The 23,401-nt window shown below is 37.3% G+C and overlaps 2 protein-coding genes across 2 annotated transcripts in view; one reads left to right on the top strand and one right to left on the bottom strand.

The window, feature by feature from the left end:
• Nucleotides 1-19,572, top strand: part of TTC3 (tetratricopeptide repeat domain 3) — a 66,839-nt gene extending 47,267 nt beyond the window's left edge. Inside the window, exons 31-46 of the mRNA XM_010580335.1 lie at nucleotides 1,008-1,087; nucleotides 1,895-2,047; nucleotides 2,996-3,902; nucleotides 6,668-6,733; nucleotides 7,423-7,572; nucleotides 8,776-8,915; nucleotides 10,340-10,408; nucleotides 11,131-11,227; nucleotides 11,994-12,094; nucleotides 12,753-12,846; nucleotides 13,450-13,548; nucleotides 15,606-16,027; nucleotides 16,480-16,600; nucleotides 16,754-16,981; nucleotides 17,197-17,286; nucleotides 17,936-19,572. Of these exons, the coding sequence (XP_010578637.1) occupies nucleotides 1,008-1,087; nucleotides 1,895-2,047; nucleotides 2,996-3,902; nucleotides 6,668-6,733; nucleotides 7,423-7,572; nucleotides 8,776-8,915; nucleotides 10,340-10,408; nucleotides 11,131-11,227; nucleotides 11,994-12,094; nucleotides 12,753-12,846; nucleotides 13,450-13,548; nucleotides 15,606-16,027; nucleotides 16,480-16,600; nucleotides 16,754-16,981; nucleotides 17,197-17,286; nucleotides 17,936-18,046 (2,928 nt within the window). The 3' untranslated portion in view covers nucleotides 18,047-19,572. The remainder of the gene's footprint in view (nucleotides 1-1,007; nucleotides 1,088-1,894; nucleotides 2,048-2,995; nucleotides 3,903-6,667; nucleotides 6,734-7,422; nucleotides 7,573-8,775; nucleotides 8,916-10,339; nucleotides 10,409-11,130; nucleotides 11,228-11,993; nucleotides 12,095-12,752; nucleotides 12,847-13,449; nucleotides 13,549-15,605; nucleotides 16,028-16,479; nucleotides 16,601-16,753; nucleotides 16,982-17,196; nucleotides 17,287-17,935) is intronic.
• Nucleotides 19,573-20,664: 1,092 nt separating this feature from the next.
• DSCR3 (Down syndrome critical region 3) overlaps nucleotides 20,665-23,401 on the bottom strand; it is a 23,442-nt gene continuing 20,705 nt past the window's right edge. The window contains exons 7-8 of the mRNA XM_010580334.1: nucleotides 23,142-23,294; nucleotides 20,665-21,476 (exon numbers count right to left, since the gene is read on the bottom strand). Coding sequence (XP_010578636.1) covers nucleotides 21,394-21,476; nucleotides 23,142-23,294 — 236 coding nt within the window. The 3' untranslated portion in view covers nucleotides 20,665-21,393. The remainder of the gene's footprint in view (nucleotides 21,477-23,141; nucleotides 23,295-23,401) is intronic.

The following is a 23,401-nucleotide window of genomic DNA, read 5'->3' as shown; positions in this document are numbered from 1 at the left end:
TGAATTTGGAGAAGGACACTTTACCAGTCGTTTTGAGAAGGAAAAATGTGTCCTTATACCTCATAAAATAGATCTGAAAATATGTCTTTAACTGTCTTTTCTGATAATTTTTATGGGCATATCAGTGACTGAAGATGCAAGTGTTCCATTTATTGCTCAGAAGAATGTTGTTAGTTGCTCAGCATTTTATAGATTTTGCTAGGAATAATATTCTATCTGAAATTCATACTTTCTTTTGCCCTGCTTTTCTAGGTTTTTGCTTTATTGAATGCTTCAGATAAAATCATCTTTGTTTCTTCCATGCCCCCACATTTTTATAATTTGGAATTTCAGGAGTAAACTTAAGATTTTTCCTATTCTCATCAGCCAGTTTTGGTTTTTTTTCTGACTTAGATGCATTTATACAAGTCTGTGTATTTCTAAAGTTATTAGATAATAAAAATTAAAAGATAACTGAATGGTACAAACAATGGTTTGTAATGGTGAACATAAGAATAACAGGTGTCATATTAAAATGATGTGGAACTAGGGATAACTCAGACTTACTTGTAGTAAAATTATTAAAGCTTGAAGGCTCTCAAATGTAAAGGAAGAGATTCCTAGAAAGTCAGTTGATGTGCAGCCCAGTGGAAAGAAGTTATACAAAAGTCTTAACAAAGTGAGGCTGTAGTGTTGTTTGCTTTTTAATCCAAACTCAAAAAAAAATCAGGCACATGTAGGATTTTTATGAAATTGGTAAAAAAAGAGGGAGGTTGGGGCTGAATATCCCAGTTTCTTTTTCCAAAATAAGTTCTGAAGAAGAAATTAACAATTTTAAATTAAGAACTTTCTTGCTATGGCTTAGTACTGATAATTGTACTTAAAGGTTTTGCAGTTCAGAATATGGCCTCTGAACATGATGGAGTTACAGAACAAGGTTCTGTGTAAATAAGTTACTCATAGTCTTTACAGTGGGTCATTTTGCATATACTTTTGTGAGATAAAAAAAATAATCTGTTTTTAATTAGTCTATTTTAGTATTATCCAGTGGAGTTAGTACAACAGCACCACGAGAAGAAGATAAGATATTTATAGAAGAAAATACTTTGTAAGTACCATCATGTATCTTTGCTTTTATTGCCCAAACTGCTTTGCAGGTACTGGAGAAGACAGTGTCTTAGAAACATCAAGTCTGGGTTAACATCTAACTGGGTTTGGTACAAGCTTGTGTAGAGCCATTACTTGTCTGCTTCCAGGACAGGTGTAAGGGGCGTTAGAATTGTAAAGATCTTAACAATGTAGGAAGTAATGAAATGGTTGCCAGGCTGCAGCCCAATACATCTTACAGGCCAAAAGCTATTCTTTCAGGTAAGATCTTAACTTGCTTCATGTTCCATTTTAATGTAGCAAGAAATTAGTTGATAAATTTGTATGTACTCCATCAGTCACAACCAAACTTTGCCATCCACGCCATATCAAGCAGGTTGTGATGTTGAACTGAGATAATCTGTAGTACATTGCTTAGAATTTAGGTGTTAATCAGGAGTCAAACTCTTGTATTCTGAGCCCGGTCTTGTTCTTACAGATGTGAAAGCTGCTAGCAAGAGCTAGGCTTTAGTAGTATTATTATTAGCTAGTGGCAGGTCAGTTAACAAGTTTAGCAGTTAAGTATTTTGGGGATGGTGTTTATTCTGCTTGTTACAAAAAAGTTTGCTAGTGGGGTGTATTTGTAGCACTATGTAGTTACCGTACAGTAGGCTGTTTTCAGTATATGTGAAAAATACAGTTATTTTCAGTGACAAGAATTATTGTTCATATGCACTATTTAAGTCTTCTCTCTCTTTTTTTTGGTTTTTTTTGTTTGTTTGTTTTTTGTTTTGTTTTGGTTTGGTTTTGGTTTTTTTTTTTGCTACAGAGATTTTACAAATTCTTATGAACCATTTGTAATCCCAGAATATCTTCGGGGGCAACTAGAGGAATTTGAAGCTCTCTGTGATGTTTCAAATAGTAACAGTTATCAAAGACTTTTGGATAATAACCCAGATCAAACCTGTGAGAGCTTATATGAGTATGTATACATTTCTGTGCTTAGCAGTTTAAAGGGTTTGATGTTACTTCATAATTTTTGTAACGCATTAAGCCCAGAATTTGAGTCCTGGTGGTCTGGTATCTGTAGGTATGTACATAAAGGTATGTACTAATGCTTTGAAATAGTTGCATATTTTTAGTAAGATGTGGACAAGCAAGAGTTACAGAAAATTTTTATGCTTGGCTATACCACCATCTTCCAAAAGATTGTTCTTCAGTAGTTCTAGAGGTTCTTTGCTTTTAAGCATTATTGTGTGTCCTGGTTTCGCCTGGGATAGAGTTAATTTTCTTTCTAGTAGCTGGTATAGTGTTATGTCTTGGATTCAGTATGAGAAGAATGTTGATAACATTGATGTTTTCAGTTGTTGCTGAGTAGTTTTTAGACTAAGTCAAGGATTTTTCAGCTTCTGGTGTCCAGCCAGCAAGAAGGCTGGAGGGGCACAAGAAGTTGGGAGGGGACACAGCCAGGACAGCTGACCCAAACTGGCCAACGGGGTATTCCATGCCATGGGACATCATGCCCAGTATATAAACTGGGGGGAATTCGCTGAGGGGTGGCAGATTGCTGCTTGGGAACTAACTGGGCATTGGTCAGCAAGTGGTGAGCAATTGCATTGTGCATCACTTGTTTTGTATATTCCAATCCTTTGATTATTATTGTCATTTTATTATTGTTCTTACTATCATTATTAGTTTTTTCCTTTGTGTTCTATTAAACTGTTCTTATCTCAGCCCATAAGTTTTACCTTTTTCTCTCCCCCATGCCACTGGGTGGGGGGTAAGTGAGTGAGCAGCTGTGTGGTGCTTAGTAGCTGGCTGGGGCTAAATCACGACATTGTGAAAATAAAATACATAAAATATGATTTTAGAATTACATGAAAAAACTTGATTAATAATGACAGCTCTTTTTTTTTTTTTCTTCTTTAAGATATTTCTCTCAAATCTTGGAAGAACATGGCCCTATGGAAATTAATAACAAATTACTAGTTGGGGAATATGAACATTTCCCTGAAGAAGCTCAAAAGATTGTAGAAGATGAAGGTGGTCTGAAATCTTTTCTTCTGAAATCCCTTCGTTTCATTATGGTGGATAATCTTATTGCCTTAAGAAAGCATGCAGTTCTTATTAAAGAAGATACAAACAGAAATGAGACTGGAGATAATGAAGCAGAAAATTATATAGTCCGTGATGTGCAAGAATATTCTTCCCAGAACAAGCTACAGTTAAATCCAGCTGCTAAGGAATTCAAACCGCTGTCTTATCCTAAGCAACCCCATATATCAACATCTACTGACTTAACAGTAGCAAGTTATGAGACTCCACAATATTTGCCCTGGTCTTGTCCTACCTCATGTAAATCAGTGCATTCTTTGCATAAGCAGAATACTGATACCATAGAAAAGGATTCGCCATTTTCAGACATTTTACTAAAGTGCTTTGATTCTAAAAATCCTGGTATATTTTTGCCTCAGACTTCCTGGGGTTATCAAGATGAAAGAATATTGCCAGTGCTTTCTCAAATGCCTCTCGTGTCAAATGTTGCCGAGCAACCTAGTTATATTTATGCTGATCATGTAGCTCATCAGGATAATGACGAATCAGCTATTTCAGACCAAAAATATGTCTATAGCAGTTTTACACCAACTGAAATACAAACGTATGAAGACCCTCAGTGCCAGCTGGAGAACTCGGATAACATATTTCATGAAGAAAATATTGCTGTTGCAAATAGTAAAAATGAAGCTGAATGTGGTATACAGGTTAAGATGGAAGAAGAAAGCAGAGATATACCTCTAAAGAAAAGCAATCCTCATACAAGGATGATAGCTGTTCAGGTAAGAAATTGAAATGCAACAGTTATTTTGAGAGCTTTTAAGTGATAAATGACAGTGTTGAGCACTGGAAAGTGCAACTCCTTTTTGAATGATTTCTTTATGACTTCCCAAAGGGTCAAATGTTGTGTAGAGTTTCAAGAGCAAATATTCAAGTGATACTTCCAGCCACCCAAATGCAAGGGCTCTTAAAAGTAGTATTTAGCATTGTCTAGTACTTATCTCCCCCCAAAAAAGGCCATGAGTTAGAAGATACTGAGGTGTTTATCAGACTGGGAACTTCCTTAGAAATTGCAGTTTAAGTTGCTGACACTTTCTACAACTACTCTTGTTTTTCATTTGTAATTCTTTGAAGAGATGGTCACTGAATTTTGTTTTGCCTGAAATTTTCACAGATCTTTTGACTCAGGATCAAAGGAAGGAACTGGTGCACATCAGTTTAAACTTCATGTTAGAGGTTAAGGAAAATCCTTCTGTGTCATCAGTTTTCTTTTTGTAATTAGTTCAGTGATTTATTTTAACTTTCACAATACTTGAGGATTTAGATAGTTTGTACATTCTAACAATTGCTGGCTGGTGCTTCCCACATGGTCTTACAGTGGTGGCCCAGCTGTAGGGTGAGTTTGTTGCCGAAATCCGGAATAAAACTCCTTAACAGCAATGAGAAGTTAAGAAGCAGGCACTTCTTTATTGCAGTGCTGGGCACAGAGGGGATCACTCCACCTAGTGTGTGCACGTGTCTGGTTTAATCATGCAGGTTAAATACACACCTGTTATACATATTCACTAAATTTCTGGGAAATGTCATACATAATCATCAACTGTCTGATAAATCATTAGCATATGTAAATGTCCCTTTACGCAGGCGTGGTGAAGTCTCTGGTGGTCTCCAGAAGCCCTCTGGTGGTCTTCCATAGTCCTCCTCACTTTGTCCGATAGTTGACCTCTCTTATGTGATTCTGCGCAGTACTATTTTCGCCATCATGTATTAGTTTTACATAAAAATACATTCAATGTTAATTCTTGAATTTAACATTTATAGTGATTGGCCCTCAGTCACACCACCTTATCAATATTCTTATACTAAAACAATCATATATTAAAACACATCTCACTTAACTCTACTGATTGGAAACCTCGATAACTAGATCAAGGTAGGGAGGGTAAGGGGTTTCCAAGCAGCAAACTGGCGTCCATTAACGGTTTCCTTAGTTTCCTAAAACAAAACACTACAAACCAACAAATCTTTGTCAAAGTTTCTGTGGTTAACTGATTTCAGACAATACTTGAATTCTTATAGTTACACATAGTACATTTTCTAAAGTTCCTAAGTTCCTATGACTACATTTCAAACTTCACACTCCCATACCTATGCTTCACAATTTTCTACTTCTTAATCAAACTAAACTCTTTTATATAATTAGATTTTAATTTCTTTATCAAAATATTTGCAACAAGTTCAGGGGGCAAACTCCCTCACATTTCCTTTTCCCTCCTGAATTAAAAAAAACTGAAAGATTTGTCCTATAGGCAGAGAAGGCATTGCTGAACACCTGCAAAGGGGCAGGGCATGCAGCTGAACAGACAGAAGAGGGGCTGGAGCATTCATTCTTTAATGGTACCCCAGAGTTAGATCAGCATACACCACTCACACTTCAAGTAATGGGGGAGACAATGGTCACATCCACATTTGTTATAGAAGACATTTTGGACTAAGATGCCAGGCTTTCACAGTTATGGGTATGGCAGTTTCACACATCCATTTATGAGAGATTATCCAACATGCTAGAGGGACTGCTGAAGAGGAGTTCCTCATCTTTCTGTTTCTTGTCATTAAGGGAGTAATAGCTGTTTATAGCTATAAGATAAATAGATGTCTTTTTATTATTGCTTTCTAAATGAGGAAGAAGTTAACTTTTTTTAAACTTGTTTTGTGTGCAAAACTTCTCTTCACTTTAAATCTTTCCTGAGCAGTTGCTGAAAGTTAGTTTCCCATCAGTCTTGGCAGACGAATTTCATCACTTGTCTGACTGGGCTTTTAAAATAGGATTTCTGTTTGGTTCTTGAACACATGCAACAAAGACATAACAGAAGAAGCAAGAGTTTTCAATTTAGTGAATTCTGGTTAGCAGAGATCAAAATGTCACTAAGCAACAGATATGTTTCTATTTGCAGAAGTGTGGTAGAGCAAGGCATTTAACATTATCTGACTGTGATTTTTAATAACCTGTTAGAACAGTAACATCATAAACTGGATCTTTAATATGTCACATGATTAGATTTTAAACTTGAGTTCTTTCAGTAAGTCTTTGATGGGTGCTATTAGAGGAAAACAAGCAGGGACCCTGAAGGTCCTTGAGTCTAGTCTGTTCTAAGTAGAGGGAATTGTACAGTAGATCCTGAGTTTAGGAGGAGCCACAAAACACAGCTCCTCAGTGACCTGTCAGACACTGTTTTTGCAAGTCTTAAATTTTCAGACATTTAGAGCACAGCTGTGTTTAAAGACTCAGAGAACTGTTCTCAATATAAATGCTTCATGGTCAATTAAACTAGGGAAAGATGACAAAAAAGTGCTTTTGTTATAGATTGAAGTCCATTTCAGAAACACTTGCATAATTTATTTTTACATTGTAGATAGACCTACTTCGTAATGTAGTTGGATTTGTAAAATTGTAGGTTAAGTACAAAAGCTCCCAAACAGCTGACCTACTAGTTGCATGTATAAACTGGAAAGCTTTTTAATCAACTAATGATTCTTTATATTCTAGGTAAATCATGAAGTAGCTGATAGGGAAACTAATACCTTGCCTTTTCATCCATTTGAAATGCAACAAGTAAGTTACCCGCATATTTGTTTATATTTCTCATGAAGAAGGTTAAAGGAGTGTCCAAAAATGTAGTAGTGAAAAGATGAAGGTTCTCTGAAAATGACATGTTTTAACTGGTATTTTTTATTTTTATTTGTTTCGTATTCTGTGTGTGTGGTTTGTGGTTTGCCTTTTTGAGGGGGGTGAGGGGGTCTCTCCCCCCGCTTCATGTTGGGCTGTATTCTGTGATGGTCTTGGAAGCTTCACATAAGCTCACAACAGGGAGGTTTTGGAGCTTTGTTCTGTAGCTATTCAGATGTTGGAGTATGTTTTTGGGAAATTTAGTATTTCCTCTCCAAAAATCTTGAGGTTTGATTTAAATACTCCATTTGGGCATATAGACAGCTCAGACTGATGTTAATGGCAGTCTTATGTCTGTACCAGGAGATAAAAGTGAGAAAATGTGGCCTTCGAATTAGTCACATTCCATTCATGGTCAGACATGAATGTTCATTTCCTGAGCTGAATTGAAACTCTTACACAACTTTCTCTTAAACCTGTCCCCACCCCCAAACAAACAAACAAAACCCCACCCCAACCACATTCAAGATTTTGAATCTCAACTGACAACAGACTGTTCCTTTTAGACATCATGAATGTTTGCTGCCCTGTGGTAACAGATACTACATTGTTTTTTATAACTGATTTATTTTCAGGGAGATATTCTACGTATGGAAAAAGAGCATCAGGTATTAAAAGAACAACTTAAAGAAGCACAGGAAAAATATGACCAGTTGCAAAGTCGAAGCTTGGAGGAAATTAGTGCTTTGAAAGAACTCCTAAAGAAAAATGTTGAAGAGACAGAGGTAGTGTTTCTATCTGTGCAACAGTGGGACAAACTGCAGTGGCTCACAAGATTGGTTGTAATTGATCAATAGTATTTTTGAAACTTGTCTGGTAGTTCTAATTGCTGTGAAGTTTAACTTGGCAAACCTCACAGTCTTTGCGAGTCATCTTCCTTTGAACACACTTAAACACTTAGGATATTGGTTGCTTCCCTCTAGTGGACAGGTATTGGTTTTGGTTCAACCCAAGAACAAAAAAGCACTACACCGCAGACTCTGTCATCTTGATTTGTTGGGTTTGCGAACAGGCTTTATTTCCTTGAAAATGTCTGAGAAAGAGGAGTAGTTCCCAAACAGCGCTATCAGCCTATTGTCACTTTGACTGGATTAATTTTATAGTTAAAGCCGTAGATGCTACAGGCTACCCATTTGCCTACATGAAAAGGAATTTCTCCCCACGCCCTCTCTTTAATCTTTAGTAAGATGGGGCCTGTCATTCATCACAGTTCAATGTATTCTTACCCTTTTAGTGGTGTGTTGGAGTAAACTAACGTACTGCAGCCTGGAAACTCCCGAGTTCTAGCTTTACCATTGGCTGCGAGTAGCCCGGCAAACTTTCACATAACGGATGATGGAATCTCACATCTAGTTTTTCTGTATGAATATTTGGTAAAAATGTGAGCTCAAGAAGTTTTGAGCTGAAAGCATGGCTGTATGCAGGTGGATAAACTTGTCCATGGGCATTATAGGGACTTTAAAAAAATTTTTTTATATTTTCCAATGATGCATTGATGCTGCCTCGTTTTTTTAAGTAGTTACAGCAGCCATATGATTCACTGCTTTCTTGTGCTGTTATGAATTGTAACTTCCCAGTTATTAGCACTGACACAACAGTATCAGTACGGCTTTTGAGTCGGATTTCTGTATGTATTTGTATGTGACGCTGTGGAACTGGGTTTCTTCTTTTAGCTGACTGCAAAACAGGGTTGCAAGTATGCTGAAACCATGTAAATAAGGTGTGTAGATAGTTGTGGGAAAGTATTTGTGAGCATGTTGCCCATGCTTAAACACCTGAACTAACAGTAAATTAAGCACTAGTAAAGCTCTGTTACTGTAATTTTCACTGGCTTAGCTTTTGATCATAAGTGTCAGCACTCTGCTCTAACTTGCATTTGAATAAAATAGTATTTTCAGAAATAATGTTTTCTTATTTTCTGCTTTTAGGTATCAAAGAATGAACTGGATTGGTTTCATCAAGACTTAGAAATACAAGTGAAAAAATGGCAACAGGAGAAAAAAGAAAATCAAGAGAACTTAAAAGCACTAAGGACCACAGCTAAAAAGCATACAGATACCAATGATAGGTACTAATTTTAAATACAGTTTTACATTACTTTCTCTTTGCTTGACGTATTTTTTTTTTAAAGCAGCAGTAAGTCCAGTTATTTCTGATAGACTATGGTAAGTTTCAGTATCTACTGATTCCATGATGTATGCAGAGTGAAAACTCAGAGTTGTTACCCCAGTTACGCTACTCTGAAATGAGTTAAATGCAATTCTTGGATTAGACCTGCTCTTAATAGGATCTACATACAATGTTATTTAACCTAATTAACAAATACTACTCCTTCGCTATTGAAGATCTTCCCACGTTTTCCAGAATCCTTTAGATCTGCACTGCTTTTTTACTTTTCCCCTTCATGACTTACCATTGCTTTCTCAGTGTACTCCTCTACTGCATTATGGTTAGCTTTAAATTTTCATTTCCATTTTCATTCTTCCTTCTTCTATTGTACAATCAACCCTACCGAACTCTGGTCTGCATCTGTTTTTCTTAAAGGCTTTTTGTCTGTTGTGCCACATAGCCTATCTGAGGGTCATCCAAGGATGCACGTTTCCTTCTTTTCTAGTCCTGTCACTGATTTCTCAGATTCAAATAAAACTACAAGAACCACATAACTGCATGTATCTGTTGTGGGGGTTGTTTTTTTACCCACCCATCACCCTAAAACAGAAGTATGCAGGACTTTCCATGGAACTTAAATCAATAATATGATTCCAGTTGTGTGAATCCCATCATGACCCTGTGTGCAGCAAACCCAACTGTTCCCCTGGCAATAAGCTCTCCTGGCTATGGAGGAGCAAGAAGCAACTTCAGTCAACTTCTACCATAGTCAACAAGCATCCATGAGATCACATTGCTGATATACTGAAAAATAAATAGTTTGTCACTTGATGAAGTATTATCAGTGGCTTTTCCTGAAACATTCTAGAGACTTTAGAAATCTTTAAGTAACCTAATCATTGGCTGTGTAAATAGCTCGATGTTTTATCACAGTAATAGGCTCAAATATGTGCATGTCTGCTTTTGTATTTTGATTTTTTTGCAAGCTACAGGTAAACATTTAAAATATTTTCTAGGTAATTGATGAACCTGACTGACTTAGCAATAATTTTTTTAATCAGATTTGACAATTCCTACAGTATTTTTAATGTTCTCTCTCAGTTTACAGACCTGAGAAGACTTCTGTCCTTGAATGCTGTGTTGTATTATCTTTAGTCTTAAGTAATTTGGGCCAAATCTGTCCTGAAAAATCATCTACCTGCTTTTATATTAGTTATTGCTTAATTAGGAATACATTTAAATGCACTTATGGTAATAAACAGCATATAAAACATACAGATTGTCACTGCTGCATTGTTGTCACTATGGTTATAGAGGAACATGTTACATATTTGCTAATGAACATTTTTCAGAACAAGCTTAATAAATGTTTGATTACTCTAGGTATTCGAAGACCATTGATGAGAAGGAAAAGCAGTATAGCATATATTTAAATACATACCTCGACACCAGGTAAAACTCTTGTACTTTTCAGCAATATTTACATTTTTCTGCTGACTTGTCATTATTGGAGTTGCCTGCTTCACTCTGGGTAAAGGCTTAATAAAAATTAGCACTTGAACCTGTATCTCTTATTCTAAGTTAGTTTACTTTTACTTATCATAAGTAAATATTTTCTTTTAGATATTTAGAGTAATAAAAATCTGGCTTTTCAACATACTCTTACACACTTCCCTTGATTGTATGATACCGTGTTTTAGAACACATGTTAGAAGTTGGGTGTGGTACAGACACACTGAACTGTTGTATGTAGCTTTGGATCTTCACACGCTTCTAGTCCTGAATGTACATAAGGTTATCTAAACGTTTTCTAAAAGTTACTCATCTGCACATCGTATAAAGTCAAGCTTTCATTTATAGATACATTCTTTACAGATGTGCTCAGGCTCAGAGCGATAAAATACTTGCGTGACTGCATTAGTCAAACTCCTATAAGCTTTTTAGGTTGCGCAGTGAAATGTGGTTAAGAAATCCCAAGGTCGTGTCTGTGGAGCCAGCAGTATGGCTACATGAGCATGATACTACACCTGAAGGCACAAGCTGTACAATGTAATGGAGATGTGTGGTTCTGAAGAAGAGAGGATAGCTGTACAAAACCTCCAAGATGCCATAAATTTTAAATACTACTCTGTTGTAAATGTTACTCAAATATTTAACTTCTTTTTATTTCACAGTAATAAACTTGCTAATGAGAAAGTAAAATTGGAAGAACTTATAAAAAAGAGTCAAGATGACTACCAAGAGTGTGTGAAAAGAGCTGTTAAAGCAGAGGTACAAACAAAAAAATCTTAAAACACTTTTGCTGGAGCTTAGATCATTTGTGCTGATAGTAGGTGGGGAAGATGACTTGTGAAGTCTTATCTAACAATTTACTTTTTAAGCATCTAAAACTTTTCATAAGCGTATATCAAAAGTGTTAATCAAGTATTGACAAGTGCTGTTAATGATGTTATCCTACAAAACTTTGCACATCATCAAGGCACATTATTATTATTATTGACCAGTATTAAAAGCACACAGAATTTGGGGCATATCGTATTGCCCCAAACAAAATTCAGCTAGTAATGGAGTTTCATACTTATCCTTGTTATGAATAGATTCCATTAATAAGAATTAACCATAAACAATTCTCCCTTCTTAAGAAGGCTTGAAGGCTGTCTCATCTGCAGTAGGATTTTTATAAAAAGATTAGATTGTTGGTCCACATTAGTCCTCAACCATGCAGTATTTAAAAGGCTGCCTTAATCACTTAAAGTAAGTCTCTGTGTTTTTTATATATAAGTAAAAACATTTATGGAAGCATTCTACTGTCAGTTGAAGTGAGTGTAGCCTTTTTATCCTCCTGAAGGCCTGCCAGGGCTGTTAATTCCACTTGAAATTCCTCACTGTAGGAACTGTGTGTGTTGTACACTCTGTATCATGAAACTGTACAGATGCTTATTAAAATCTATTTTGAGGTTTTATTCATTGTGCTACGACAGTGCTTTTACTGCACTTTTTTTTTTTTTTTTTCCTATACGGTTATGTTTTGTTACAGATAGCAGTACTCAAAAACTGGAAGGAAACTGAAGTATGCAAGCTAAATGGCATAGCTGCCAATGCAGAAGCAAACCTCAAGATGTTGAAGTCCTTGAGCAGGTATGGAGAGTTTACGCCAGAAATTTCAGTACTACTAGTTGCTAAATACAAGTAACTACTGAATGTTTAATCACGATTATTCAACTAGACAAGCACACAAAGAGATGCTAGTCTGAAGGGTGTGTAGAAACATAATAGTCAAATGCAGCTTTCCTGAAGCTGAATTTCTTCTTAGTCTTAAATTACCAAGACGTGTGATACTTCAGCAGGAGCAAGCTTCTTGTGTTTTTCTTTCTTAGCTGGGGAAGATCAGGCTATTGGGAACATTCCGGTTATTCCTGCACAGTATCACCGGTAAAGAGCTGCAATGTGAATAGAAAAGAGTGCAAACAAAACTGCTGGGCATGCAACAACATTTGTTTTCTTCCTTACAAGGAACTAATCTAGCCCTTTGTGTTACCTTTTTTAAAACTTAAGCCATGTTCCCTTTCCCTGTCCTTATATTGTCGCAAAGAACTAATTTACATTTGAGGAGTCCACTTCTAAGATTGGATAGGATCTAAGTACCAGTAATTTAACTGATTTTAACTTAAAATTGCTTTAAGTCTTTAACTGTGATTTAGTTGGTAGGGGAAGGAACTGTTGTACAAAAACCATTGGTCTTAAACAAAAATAATGGGAGTGTTTAGAGTTTAACTGAAAATCTTGAATACTTCAGCAGCTCAGCTTCAGCAGCACCTAAGTTGAAGTCACAGATTGATTCCTGGGAAATATTTATTTCAAATGTAAAGAAACAACTGGAAAAAGTAAAGGTAAGTCTTAATTTCTCTTAACAAACTTTAAGTTGAACTTTGGAAATTAAAAAAGAATAAATACCTTAAATAATTTTGCATTCCTTTTTAAAACACCAGTAGCTTGTCCTCCAAATACTGAACTGCATTTTTTTAATTACAAAAGAAAGATACAGTTTTAAGTCCAGATTATTTAAATATAGTTAAGTTGCAATGAATATCTTCAATTTTATAAAGGCAAAAATCTATTCTTTATACACTTGCTTCAAAATTGGATCCCACATTAACAAGTCTAGTCACTTGGTTCTTCTGTATTTTTTGAACTCTAAAGAAGTCCATGCAACTTCTTTAAAAACAACAGAAAACTCTCTGAAAAGTTAGGATGTAAAATGTCTAGGCTGAGTTTTAAGAACTATAAAGGGTTTCCCAAACCCTTTCAAGCATCAGTACAAGTACTTAAAAACAGATTTATGTTACTGTAGCAAATAGTAGCCTTACATCTCCATTTGAAAGGCCTGGTATCTTTGGTGTTTTGCAAAAAAGTAGCTGTGTTAATGCTGTTTTAAATAAAGAGCGAGCTTTAGTTAATGCTGATGTGGACGACAATTTGTTTTCCATCTGCAGGCCGAGTATGAAGAAAAAATTCAGACAGTGAAAAATGGTGTACGGAACTGCCTCACTAAAATGGAAACTGTAGATCTTCCTTCTCCTCCCAGCATCTTAGTATGTAGCTTACATTTGATAGCAGTTTGTTAAGAACTTCTTTAAGTTTGCATCAGCATGGCTATATGTTATAGGACTTTGACATAAAGAACTTGAATATATAGCCTTGAATATGAAGTAATCTGGCTTTCATGCGTCCAGGTAATGTTCAAAAGGAAAAGGTGACTGCAGATTAGCGTGATGAAGTCCAGTGAGAAGCACATTTTCAAGTCCTTTGAGAGGCTTAAGCCATTTAAATTGTAAAATGCTTTGTGTTCTGTCTGAATTGGGACTAATATTTTTGCGTATCATGACTTTCTTGTAGCACCAAAATCCATAGGGGCAAGGCCCCATTAAACCAATATGTGTAACTGATTATGACTACCAAAATCAGCTTCCAGTCATATCTGTTATGAACTAGATTGAGTATAGCAGTTTGTGGAAATGCATCTGTAATGACAACATCCCAGATAAATACTATTTAAAAACATTTTCTTGTGGGCCAACAGTTCCACAAAGGGCTTTGCTCAAATCACATCGGTTACTTCTGGACCCTGCGATTTTGTTCCTGGTGCAAGGACAAAGTCACTATAAGTCACTACTCCTTGAACTGTTCATCAGCATGGTGGTGGGGAGACACGTGACAGTGATAAAACACTTACAGCCAAACTAGCTGCAGCAGTGGTGCAAACAACCTACGTGCTGCCATTCACCAACAGTAAAACTGAAACCAGGACACAGTGCTGATGCCCAGTCCTGAAGACAAATAGCATTCAGAAACCACTGGACCTGGGACAGTTTGGAGTAAGGAAAAAAGGGTTCAGTCATCTCTCAAAATAGGGGAGATTACTGACTCAGTAAGTAAAACGCATTCATAGTGTATGCACATATGAAATCCCTGAATTCACTGAGGATGCCACACAACTTTTTTATACATATTCTGCAGAAAGTAATGTTTTTTTCTTTTTTTTTTTTGCTATAATTTAGATTCAAGGCTCTGTTCTAATACTGTATGTTTATGATTGTTACTACAGTTTTCCTGGACTTATACAAGTGATAGTTATGCTCTCCTGCATACCTTTTCTTCCCCACTTATTTCTAGGCATCTCCTTTGTACTTGTTGGCACAGAACTCTTTAAGAATGTGTAGATAACTTAGTTACCATCCTTGGGTTACCATCAATTTACAGGTTGGGAAAGAGCAACTTTTGAGCCTCTTGTTCTACATTTGATATCTATTTTTACTGCAGTAACACAGGAGTAACCTTTTAGACAAGAGAACTGTAATTCTTTCAGCTTTGAGAGGACTTTAATAGGCAAATGCCATGTCCAAATGAATAAGACTTGATGAGAACCCTTTTTCTCCCTGTTTAAGTAATTCCATTAATTCGATTAAAGACCTTTACAGAGAAGGTAAAATATTGCTTCAAAAAGGTGGTAAACTAAAGAACACAGAACAAGAACCAGGCGGTTTGACTATGAAGAAATGTAGAATTTTAGTTCTGTGTGTTAGAAAGCCACCTTCGTAGAGCAGTCAAGTTCTGAAATGAATAGCAGTCACAGGGTCAAACAACTAAACTTATTTTAAGGAGTTCTTCCCATTTATGTCCTCCTGGATCTTGTCAACTCCCAAATTTTTCAAGATGATGACTTTAGTTGACATGGTTCTGTTTAAAAAAAAAAAAAAAAATTACAGTGGATTATATATAGATTATATAATCCGTTAAAAGCAGTGAATTTTGTATTTTCAAATTGATCGCACTTATTTAAAGCAGTTCTGTTTCTACCACCAACTTTGAGCTATACTTCTGTACAACTTACAGCTGTCCAACAGCCATGCATTCTTTAGCAAAGCAAGAGTAAGTTAAAGGAACAGTTTGCATATGTGCTGTCCTATTTAATCCTGTTTCAGACAGGTTGTCTATACGTCGTACCTATTAAAGAGGACCTTTGTGCAGTATTTTTACCTAGGTAAAGCAGGTTAAGATAAATTGATGTGACCTTCCAGTTCCTTAGCATGGAGTTCTGCTTAATTTATTTTAATCACTGTTTTTCCTATGAAATCTGTTTATTTCCTAGACAAAACAATGCAGACCTCCAGTCAGTGATGCAGCCATTGTCATGTATTCCTCTGCATCTGCACATCTTAATTTACTTCCTGCATTTTCAAGTTCAGAAGATCAAGGTCTAACACATGCTTCGTTTAATACACAGGCCGGAGTTAAGCCAGCACATGCAAATTCTAAGGCTTGTTCTGCAAGTGGTGGATCAGTGAAAGCACACTCCAAACCTCTGGAAGGATCATATTCTGATAAAGTTTCAGCAGCTTGCCCATCAGGAATTTCTGGAAGTAAATCTCAGAATGTCCAGCCACACCAGAACCACCAAGATGACTCAGCTATACAACTCAGGCTTTCTGGACTTCCAAACAACAAAATGCTTCCAAAAGCATTTGAAAATATTATTGCGCATCTACAGAGTATATTCCCAAACTATAGCAGGTATTTGTTTTAATGAGTGTAATGTTATGTTGAGTAACAGAAGTTCTGAACATCCAATGATAAAGTACAAAAAGAATTGATTTCTTAGTAGATGGCTTCTATTTCACGAGAACAGTAATACTAGTTGTTCCCCTCCCATTCAGTGAGACATTCCTTAAGGGAACAGACCTATGGTGTTGGCTTACGTGTTTAGTTTTTTCCCCCAACTAGAACAGCTACCAGGAGTATTATTACTTTATTGTTTGGGTTTTTTTACAATTAAGGTAGATTCTAGTTATTGAGAGGTATTGGAAGAAGGTACTTGCTACAGTTCATTTGAGAAGTTAGTATCTTGAAAAGGCTTTACTGCTGTGAATCAAAGATGGAAGCTACAGTGTTTTCCAATACGGTGACTATGCTGATGACAGCCACAGTATTGCCAATCAGTAATTACATCTGTTTTGTCCCTTCAGTTCAGACTTTACTGTCTTCATAAAAGACATACAAAGAAGAAATGGGAATACACTGTCAGGTTTGAGCTTCGATGAAATTCTAAGCAGAGTGACAGAACTCATTCTGGACCAACAAAATAAGGTACTCTGGTGCACATAGTTGCTGCCTTTTCTACTGCACCTCTCTGACAGAGGAAACATTGCAGCACAGTCCAGAAAAGAATGTTAAACTTCCCTTTGCTGTCAAGCTCCAAAATATGAACTTGCTCCACATTGTTTTCCAATACCTGTCTAGGCACCAACTTCAGCAGGGAGACCTGTGAAGTCAGCATCCTCTGCTGCACCAGCACAGACTGGAGCTCGGGGTTGGGGAGTACCTGCAGAAGAAAATGTACCCAGCCCACCCAAGGCAAGACCTGCGCATAGCAACGCCTCGAGTAAAAATCCATCTCAGCCAAATCTTCAGCCCTGGGGAAATGTTGGAGCAACGCCTAAATCTAAATGGAAAAAACTGGACTACACAGTAAGTTCTCCACTTTCAATGAATGTGAAGTGATTGCTATGTACTTCTTGTAAGACATGAAATAATCAAAGTATTGCTGAAAAAAATAATGGACTTGTTCATTTTGTGTACAAAAGCTTAAATATACTTGGTTAAAATTAGTAATGTCATTACCTTCTTAGAATTTGCTGATTAATTGTTGCTAGCTTTCAAATAACTTAACGTTTTATGTATAGGCTTCCAGTGATGATCCTTGCACAATATGTCATGATGAGCTAAGCGGAGACTCATGTGAGCTAGAATGTGGGCATCATTTTCACAGAGAAGTAAGGATTTTTGTTCTTATCACTTCGATGCAAAAGTTTATGAACTCTGTTCAGTTATGCTGTTGTTCCTCTTTCTAAAAGCGACCCTCCCTCCCTTACCCTTCAGTGTGTAAAGAACAGTGCACAATTTTCTTTTACATACTTTGTACACCAAGACTTGCTATATATACAGTCTTACTGTGTCAGAAGCTTTCCGGTTATAGATTTTCAAGTAAAATGATAATTAATCAGAGTGAATTTAAGCTTATTCTTCAGGGAATAAACTTGGTAGTCACGTCACAGATTTGTTTGCAGCATACTTAGAGAACGGGCTGTCACTATAAGCACTGCATTTGCCACCTGATAGTAGTTGCATGTATAACTTCATGTAGTAAGAAAGTCAGGATTATGTTAGAATAACTTGATATTTCTGTCTGTGACTTTTTTCTCATTACCTTATTTATTTACTGCTGATTTGTTACTGCAGAATAGGTGCAAATGTAAACTGATCAGCACAGTGTCAGAAGTGGAGAACAGTTTTCTGACTGCAAATTTCAGTAACATAGAACATGGTGGAACAGTGCTTACATATTAGTGACAATTATTAACATACTTAACCTGAATTCTTTATACCAGACTTTGTTTTCTCACCATCTTCCTATTCTTGCAGTGCATTAGAACATGGCTTAAGCAACATTCCAGTACCTGCCCCATCTGCCGCGTTCATGCTCTGTTACCTGAAGATTTTCCTGAGCTTCCTGTACGGAACAAGTATGCCTAAACTTTGTTTTATTCAAACATGTAATGCGATGCAAAGTGGCTGCAGAATAACCACCGCAATAAGGAACAGAAACATGATGTCTAGAAAGAGACAGAACCCTGGTTTTACTGAAAACGGTAGTGGAACTTGGACTGATTGAGTGTTTAACGCTTAGCATTAAGCTGTAAGATGCTGGTAGTGCCACGGCACCTGCAGAATCAAGTTAGTGTACTCCCAAGATCCAGCACTTTTCCTGCTTGCTGCCTAAATGTGTAAAGCCGATGTAGTTCAGAGGCCAGCAGCACACAAAACTGCTAGTTTTTTTGGCTAAGGGATATTGAAACTCCTGTATCTATTTTTCCCAAAGGATGGTGCATAATTCCTGTAAAGAGGGGACTTTCCTTCAGAGCTTACACCACACTGAAAATAAATTCTAGTATCAAACAAGTAGCTGACCTGAATGACAGACTAGCAGAATTTGGGACAGCCAAGACATTACCTTCCTCTGGCATAAACAATTACAATTTAACTGCAGGATTCAAATCAGGCTTGTTGCGATCATTATGAATGCAGTTCATACAATTGCAGCTCCTTTCTCTGCATAAATCTGCAGCTAATAATTCAAATCATTTAAAGAATGACTTTTAGTAATATTCTGAAGCAAGAATTTTTAAGTACTCATGTGATTCTTTCTGTTTGTGTATCACCAATTTGGAATACTGTGGCTCAATTCTTTAATCTTGAAATATGGTTTGAATTACCCTCATCATTGAAAAGCTGGTTTGTTTAAATCAGACTTACAACATTTTTATTTTTAATGAAGCAACACTGTGTCTGTATCCTGTGCATGAATGTTCATCAACAGCGAGAGGTACAGAGTGGTTCTCCTACTGCTTTAACAGTCTGAGCTTGTCAAAGCACCTTCATCTCTGTAAAATTTGTCTCAGCCAGAAGACCAAGACCAGAGAGTGTACAGCTTAACCGCTCTGAAAATAGAGTGTGACTCTTGTTTGGATACAAGCAGTATTAAATTGATTATATGAGATTAAGTTAGCTAATTCTAGGGATCATTTGTTCCCCCAAATGAGTATCTATCCTTCAGATGAACTTTTAAACTATTCTGTGATTAATCAGTATGTTAATTGGCACTTGGATCAAAAATAAAATTACTACTGTAGCTGATGTGTGGGTTTTGTGTAGTATTTTTTGCTCTGAGTTAGTGGTGAGTAATCTGCTATATGCTGCCTGAAGATTCAGGTACTGTGCTGCTCAGCATTACAGCACTTGCACCCTTTTCAGCTTCCATTATTTTCTTGGGGTGGGGGATATATATCTATCATCATCTTAACTTTTCACAAAAGCAGCCTAAGTAAGTCCTTGGTGCTCAGGACATTTCTCTGGAGCAGAGGTATCCTTGACCTGCTAAGCAGTGGCAAAGCAGTCCTACACCTGCTGTACTGGACAAAGTTCTCCAAACAGAACATAGCCCACCTCAAGGTGACAAGGGTAAGCAAGCTGGCTATGCAAACGGTGCATGCTCTTGGCACTGAACTGGTATTTACGCGCACTTGCTCGTTATCAGCCAATCCCACAGTACAGGCATGACCCCAGGTTCCCAAATAAGCAAGAAGGTTTTTGATCTGTGTTCCTTTTCTCTTCCCTGACTCCTGTAAGCCGGAAGGATTTTAGTGATTGCCAGAGACAGTTCATTCACACCTTTAGAAAGGAAGCCTGGGAGCAGACAACTGCCCTGGACCCTGTCCTGTATGTACCATTGAGCAGGTTGGAGCTGATCTACTCTGCATACTGGGGCCCGGTAACACCAGTCCATTCTTCCATGTAACTTCTGACGGTGGGAGGTGACAGTGACACCTTTGAGCGGCAGGTGGCACTCTTACAACAGCACATAGACTAGAAAGAGTGGCTTTTGTTTTCCAAAAAAAATCATCCTGTGCAATTTCCTGATCTTAGAGACATGTTAATTTCTAGTAAATAGCTTCCCCACCTGCCCCAGACTGTTGTAAGACATTGAAATAAGAATTTCAGATGTTTATTCCTAAAGTACAGATGAACCAGGGCCAAACCTAGAATTACATTTTCCTGCTTGGCAATGTTGCTGGATAAAGCTAAAGGAAATTGGTTTTGGCAGTTTTCTTAGTTCTGCTTATTGAGGTTGTCATCTTTACACTTACACTTTATGTAATACTTTATATACTTAGCCTGTCTCCACCCCACATAATAGTGTATATGGAAAACTCACGATTAGAATGAAAGTGTGGTTGTTCTGTTAAAACAACATCAAAATCTACCACCTGTTTGTGTTGGGAAGGTTATTTCTTGCTGAAACAGTTTTAAGATGTATAGTTACAAACACTTTAATGTATTTACCTTAAGGTATTCCTTTCCTGCATTTACGCTGATACTTTAAGTTGAACAAGTGACAATATTAACCCACCTACTTAAAAAGAGTGACTGTCTCCCTTTGAATGGTTATTTATATAACGACAAATCATGTCCTGAAGGCACAAGGTGCCACAGCTTACAAGTTTTTAATGCAGTTTTTCCATCAGCAGAGGCTGGGCTGCAGCAGTTCAGTGGTGCTGTTTGTCACGTGACAGACTCCCCCCCCCCATCAAAATTGGGCTTTGGAATTCTTATAAAAGGGAAGATGGTATAATGAAAACAATAAGTATATTCTCAAACTAAGAACTTTTGACTGATCTTCTTTTTCAGTGCCATTTTACACAATTCACAAAGATAAAGTAAGGGCATGGTTTTTCTAATCCAGGGAAGAACCCAGGGAAAAACCACACACAAAACAACTTAGAACTAAGTGCTCTTCCAATACCAACTCATATTCCCCATTTGACCAAAATACACTTGATGTTATTTCACATTCATCTTGCAATATTCATCCCACACCACCACCTTGCATTGTTGTAGCACCATTTATTATACCTGAAAGACACTATTCAGTATTATATGACAAGTCCCCCACCCTGCCCCCAGTATATATACACCATGTATAACCAGACTTAAGAGGTTTAAGAGGTCTTTAAAGGAATTTGGAACAAGTATTACAAAACAAAATGAGGAGAATTCCTTCAGGATTTGTTTGAAAAAAATTGGGGAAAACATGGTTGTTGAAGTCAGAACGATTCCCTGACAAAGCTGGCTGGCTGGCATGTAGGCTATCGCAAGGCAGGCAAAGTCTTACAAGATTTAGAGAACTGAAAGCACAAAACTACCAGCAGGGAGAAGAAAGTGATGTGTTTTCAGTTAAAATAAGACATGGATAAAATTTCACTTTGCCTCTGAAGAATTTTGTCCTTTTTCAGTAAATCCTAAAGTGCTTCTCCTCTGGCTATTTACATCCTGCAGAGCTTCAGCGGGAAGTTCTCTGTGATGAGATGATCATCGTGCAGAAGGACAACAATGTTGACTTCAAACTCTGGAAGGGGGGGGAAAAAAAAAGTTCCATATAAATCTGAGCAGTAGCAGTAGGGTGAGAGGCAGGCACTCCCTTCTCTCAGACACAGCACTTCACAGGACCTTCCTGTGGCAGGGATGAACATGGTATTCCAGGCAGAACCTCACCACAGGCATCCCAGACCATGGACCCTTCCTAGAGAACCTTGGCTCGTTCTGTCTTTGCCATTCCTCTGGATTCATTTCGGTATCTCTGAGAAACTGACACATAGTCTTCTGGACAACAGGCACAGTTCAGACATCTAAGATTAAAATGTTTGGGGAAAGATGCCTCACACCAATACGTGTTGTTTACAAGTATGTAAGTGGGAGAGTTGGGGAACAGACTCCTCCCCTGCTGTCAGCACGTAACATAGCCTTAGAATCCTGCATTATATATGGCCTTATGAAATTAAACACCAACATACGATATACCTGCAAGCTCTAAAAAAAAAAAAATTTAAAATAAAATCTACTCTTTAGATATTATATTGCGTTGTTTAAAACCAAAATCAGTATCAGATCTATAATTGATCCTAAATGGAGACAGAACATGAAGTCAGGTAGAGTTAATAAATGAAGAGAACCAGACATCAAAATAAACCAAAAATAATTGTCCTATTTTAGAATCTTCCTAACTATATTAAGACTGTTCTTATAAGTAAAAGCAGCTACTACACTAACAGTAGCCATTTGTCACTGTGAATTACTATTCAATAGCTAGAAATGGCAAAAAGTAGACAGGAATATTATTTTGGGGAAAACCACTGTACACATCAGGTGCAAAGATGCTTTTGGGGGAACAGATAAACAGGTGGGCAAAGCTGAAAAAACTAGCTGTCCACATTTGCCCAAGATACACAGCAGAAAAGTAGGAGGGACGTCAGTTGGGAAGGATCCTAAAGGCAGGGAGTTGTAGCTTCAATCTGATAACAATAAAATTAAAAACCAACCAAACAAACAAAAAACAAAACTAAAAATCCCCAACAGATTGCAGCAGGATGAAGGAAAGAAAAACAGGCTAGCAAAAAGAATTTTTGCAGTAATTATTTGAACCAGTGAGGAAAATCCTAAATTTCAGGTGTTTAAGGAAAATGTTGGATTTTGGCAGCAATAAGCAAGAAGCAGCAGCTGGTGTAGATCAAGAAAAACAAAGTCACATACAGCCTAAACTCACTACTTCTGACTCCGTACAGCAGGAGAATGAGAAACAAAAAGGAGAGGGAATGGAAAGAGGGGTTCTCCCTGGTGATGAAAAGAAGAAAGGGATCATCTTGGCATTGTATTCTTGGACTATTACTCAAATGTTTAATCACACATAATTTTTTGGGCAGAAAAACAGTTACCTGCCATTACACTGCTTCTCCTCTCCCTTTACCATGTAATTCTACTAGTCAGAAGTAGCTTAATAGTTGCACAACTGTTTTTAGTTACAAGTATTTGGGCTGTATTTTCCCAATCTGTATGAAATACAGCAGACTGCAATCCTGTTCAGGAAAACTCTACAAGGAGATGGACGGATGATGCCCTTGGTTCTTCTTGCAGTGCTGACAGCAATTCAGCCCATTACCTGCCAGAAGCTAAAGTGAAACTAGAAACTTCTCTCAGATGAAAGACACCAACACAGCATAAAGTCCTACACACTCACCAACTTTGAAGTTCGTCGTTTCCAGGGTAGGGCAGGTGAACAACCTGGGAAACACCATGTATATAGGAATTGGTAGGCCCCGGCAGACATCCCCATCAGCAATCTGAATATTCTGTATCTCTGTGGCATCTCTGGCATAACCTTCTGCGCACCCTGGTGAAAACGGGAATTCAGAGGGAGAGGAGGCGAAGGGAAGGAGAAGAGAAGGTAGTGGCCAAAATTTAAAACAAAGATACATGGGGGTTGGGGGCGGGGGGGGG

Source organism: Haliaeetus leucocephalus, unplaced genomic scaffold (genome assembly GCF_000737465.1).
Source record: "Haliaeetus leucocephalus isolate CR32 unplaced genomic scaffold, Haliaeetus_leucocephalus-4.0 Scaffold702, whole genome shotgun sequence".
In the NCBI taxonomy this organism is placed as follows: Eukaryota; Metazoa; Chordata; class Aves; order Accipitriformes; family Accipitridae; genus Haliaeetus; species Haliaeetus leucocephalus.
Note: the sequence above shows the minus strand (reverse complement) of the source record. Positions and strands in the feature narration are given on the sequence as shown.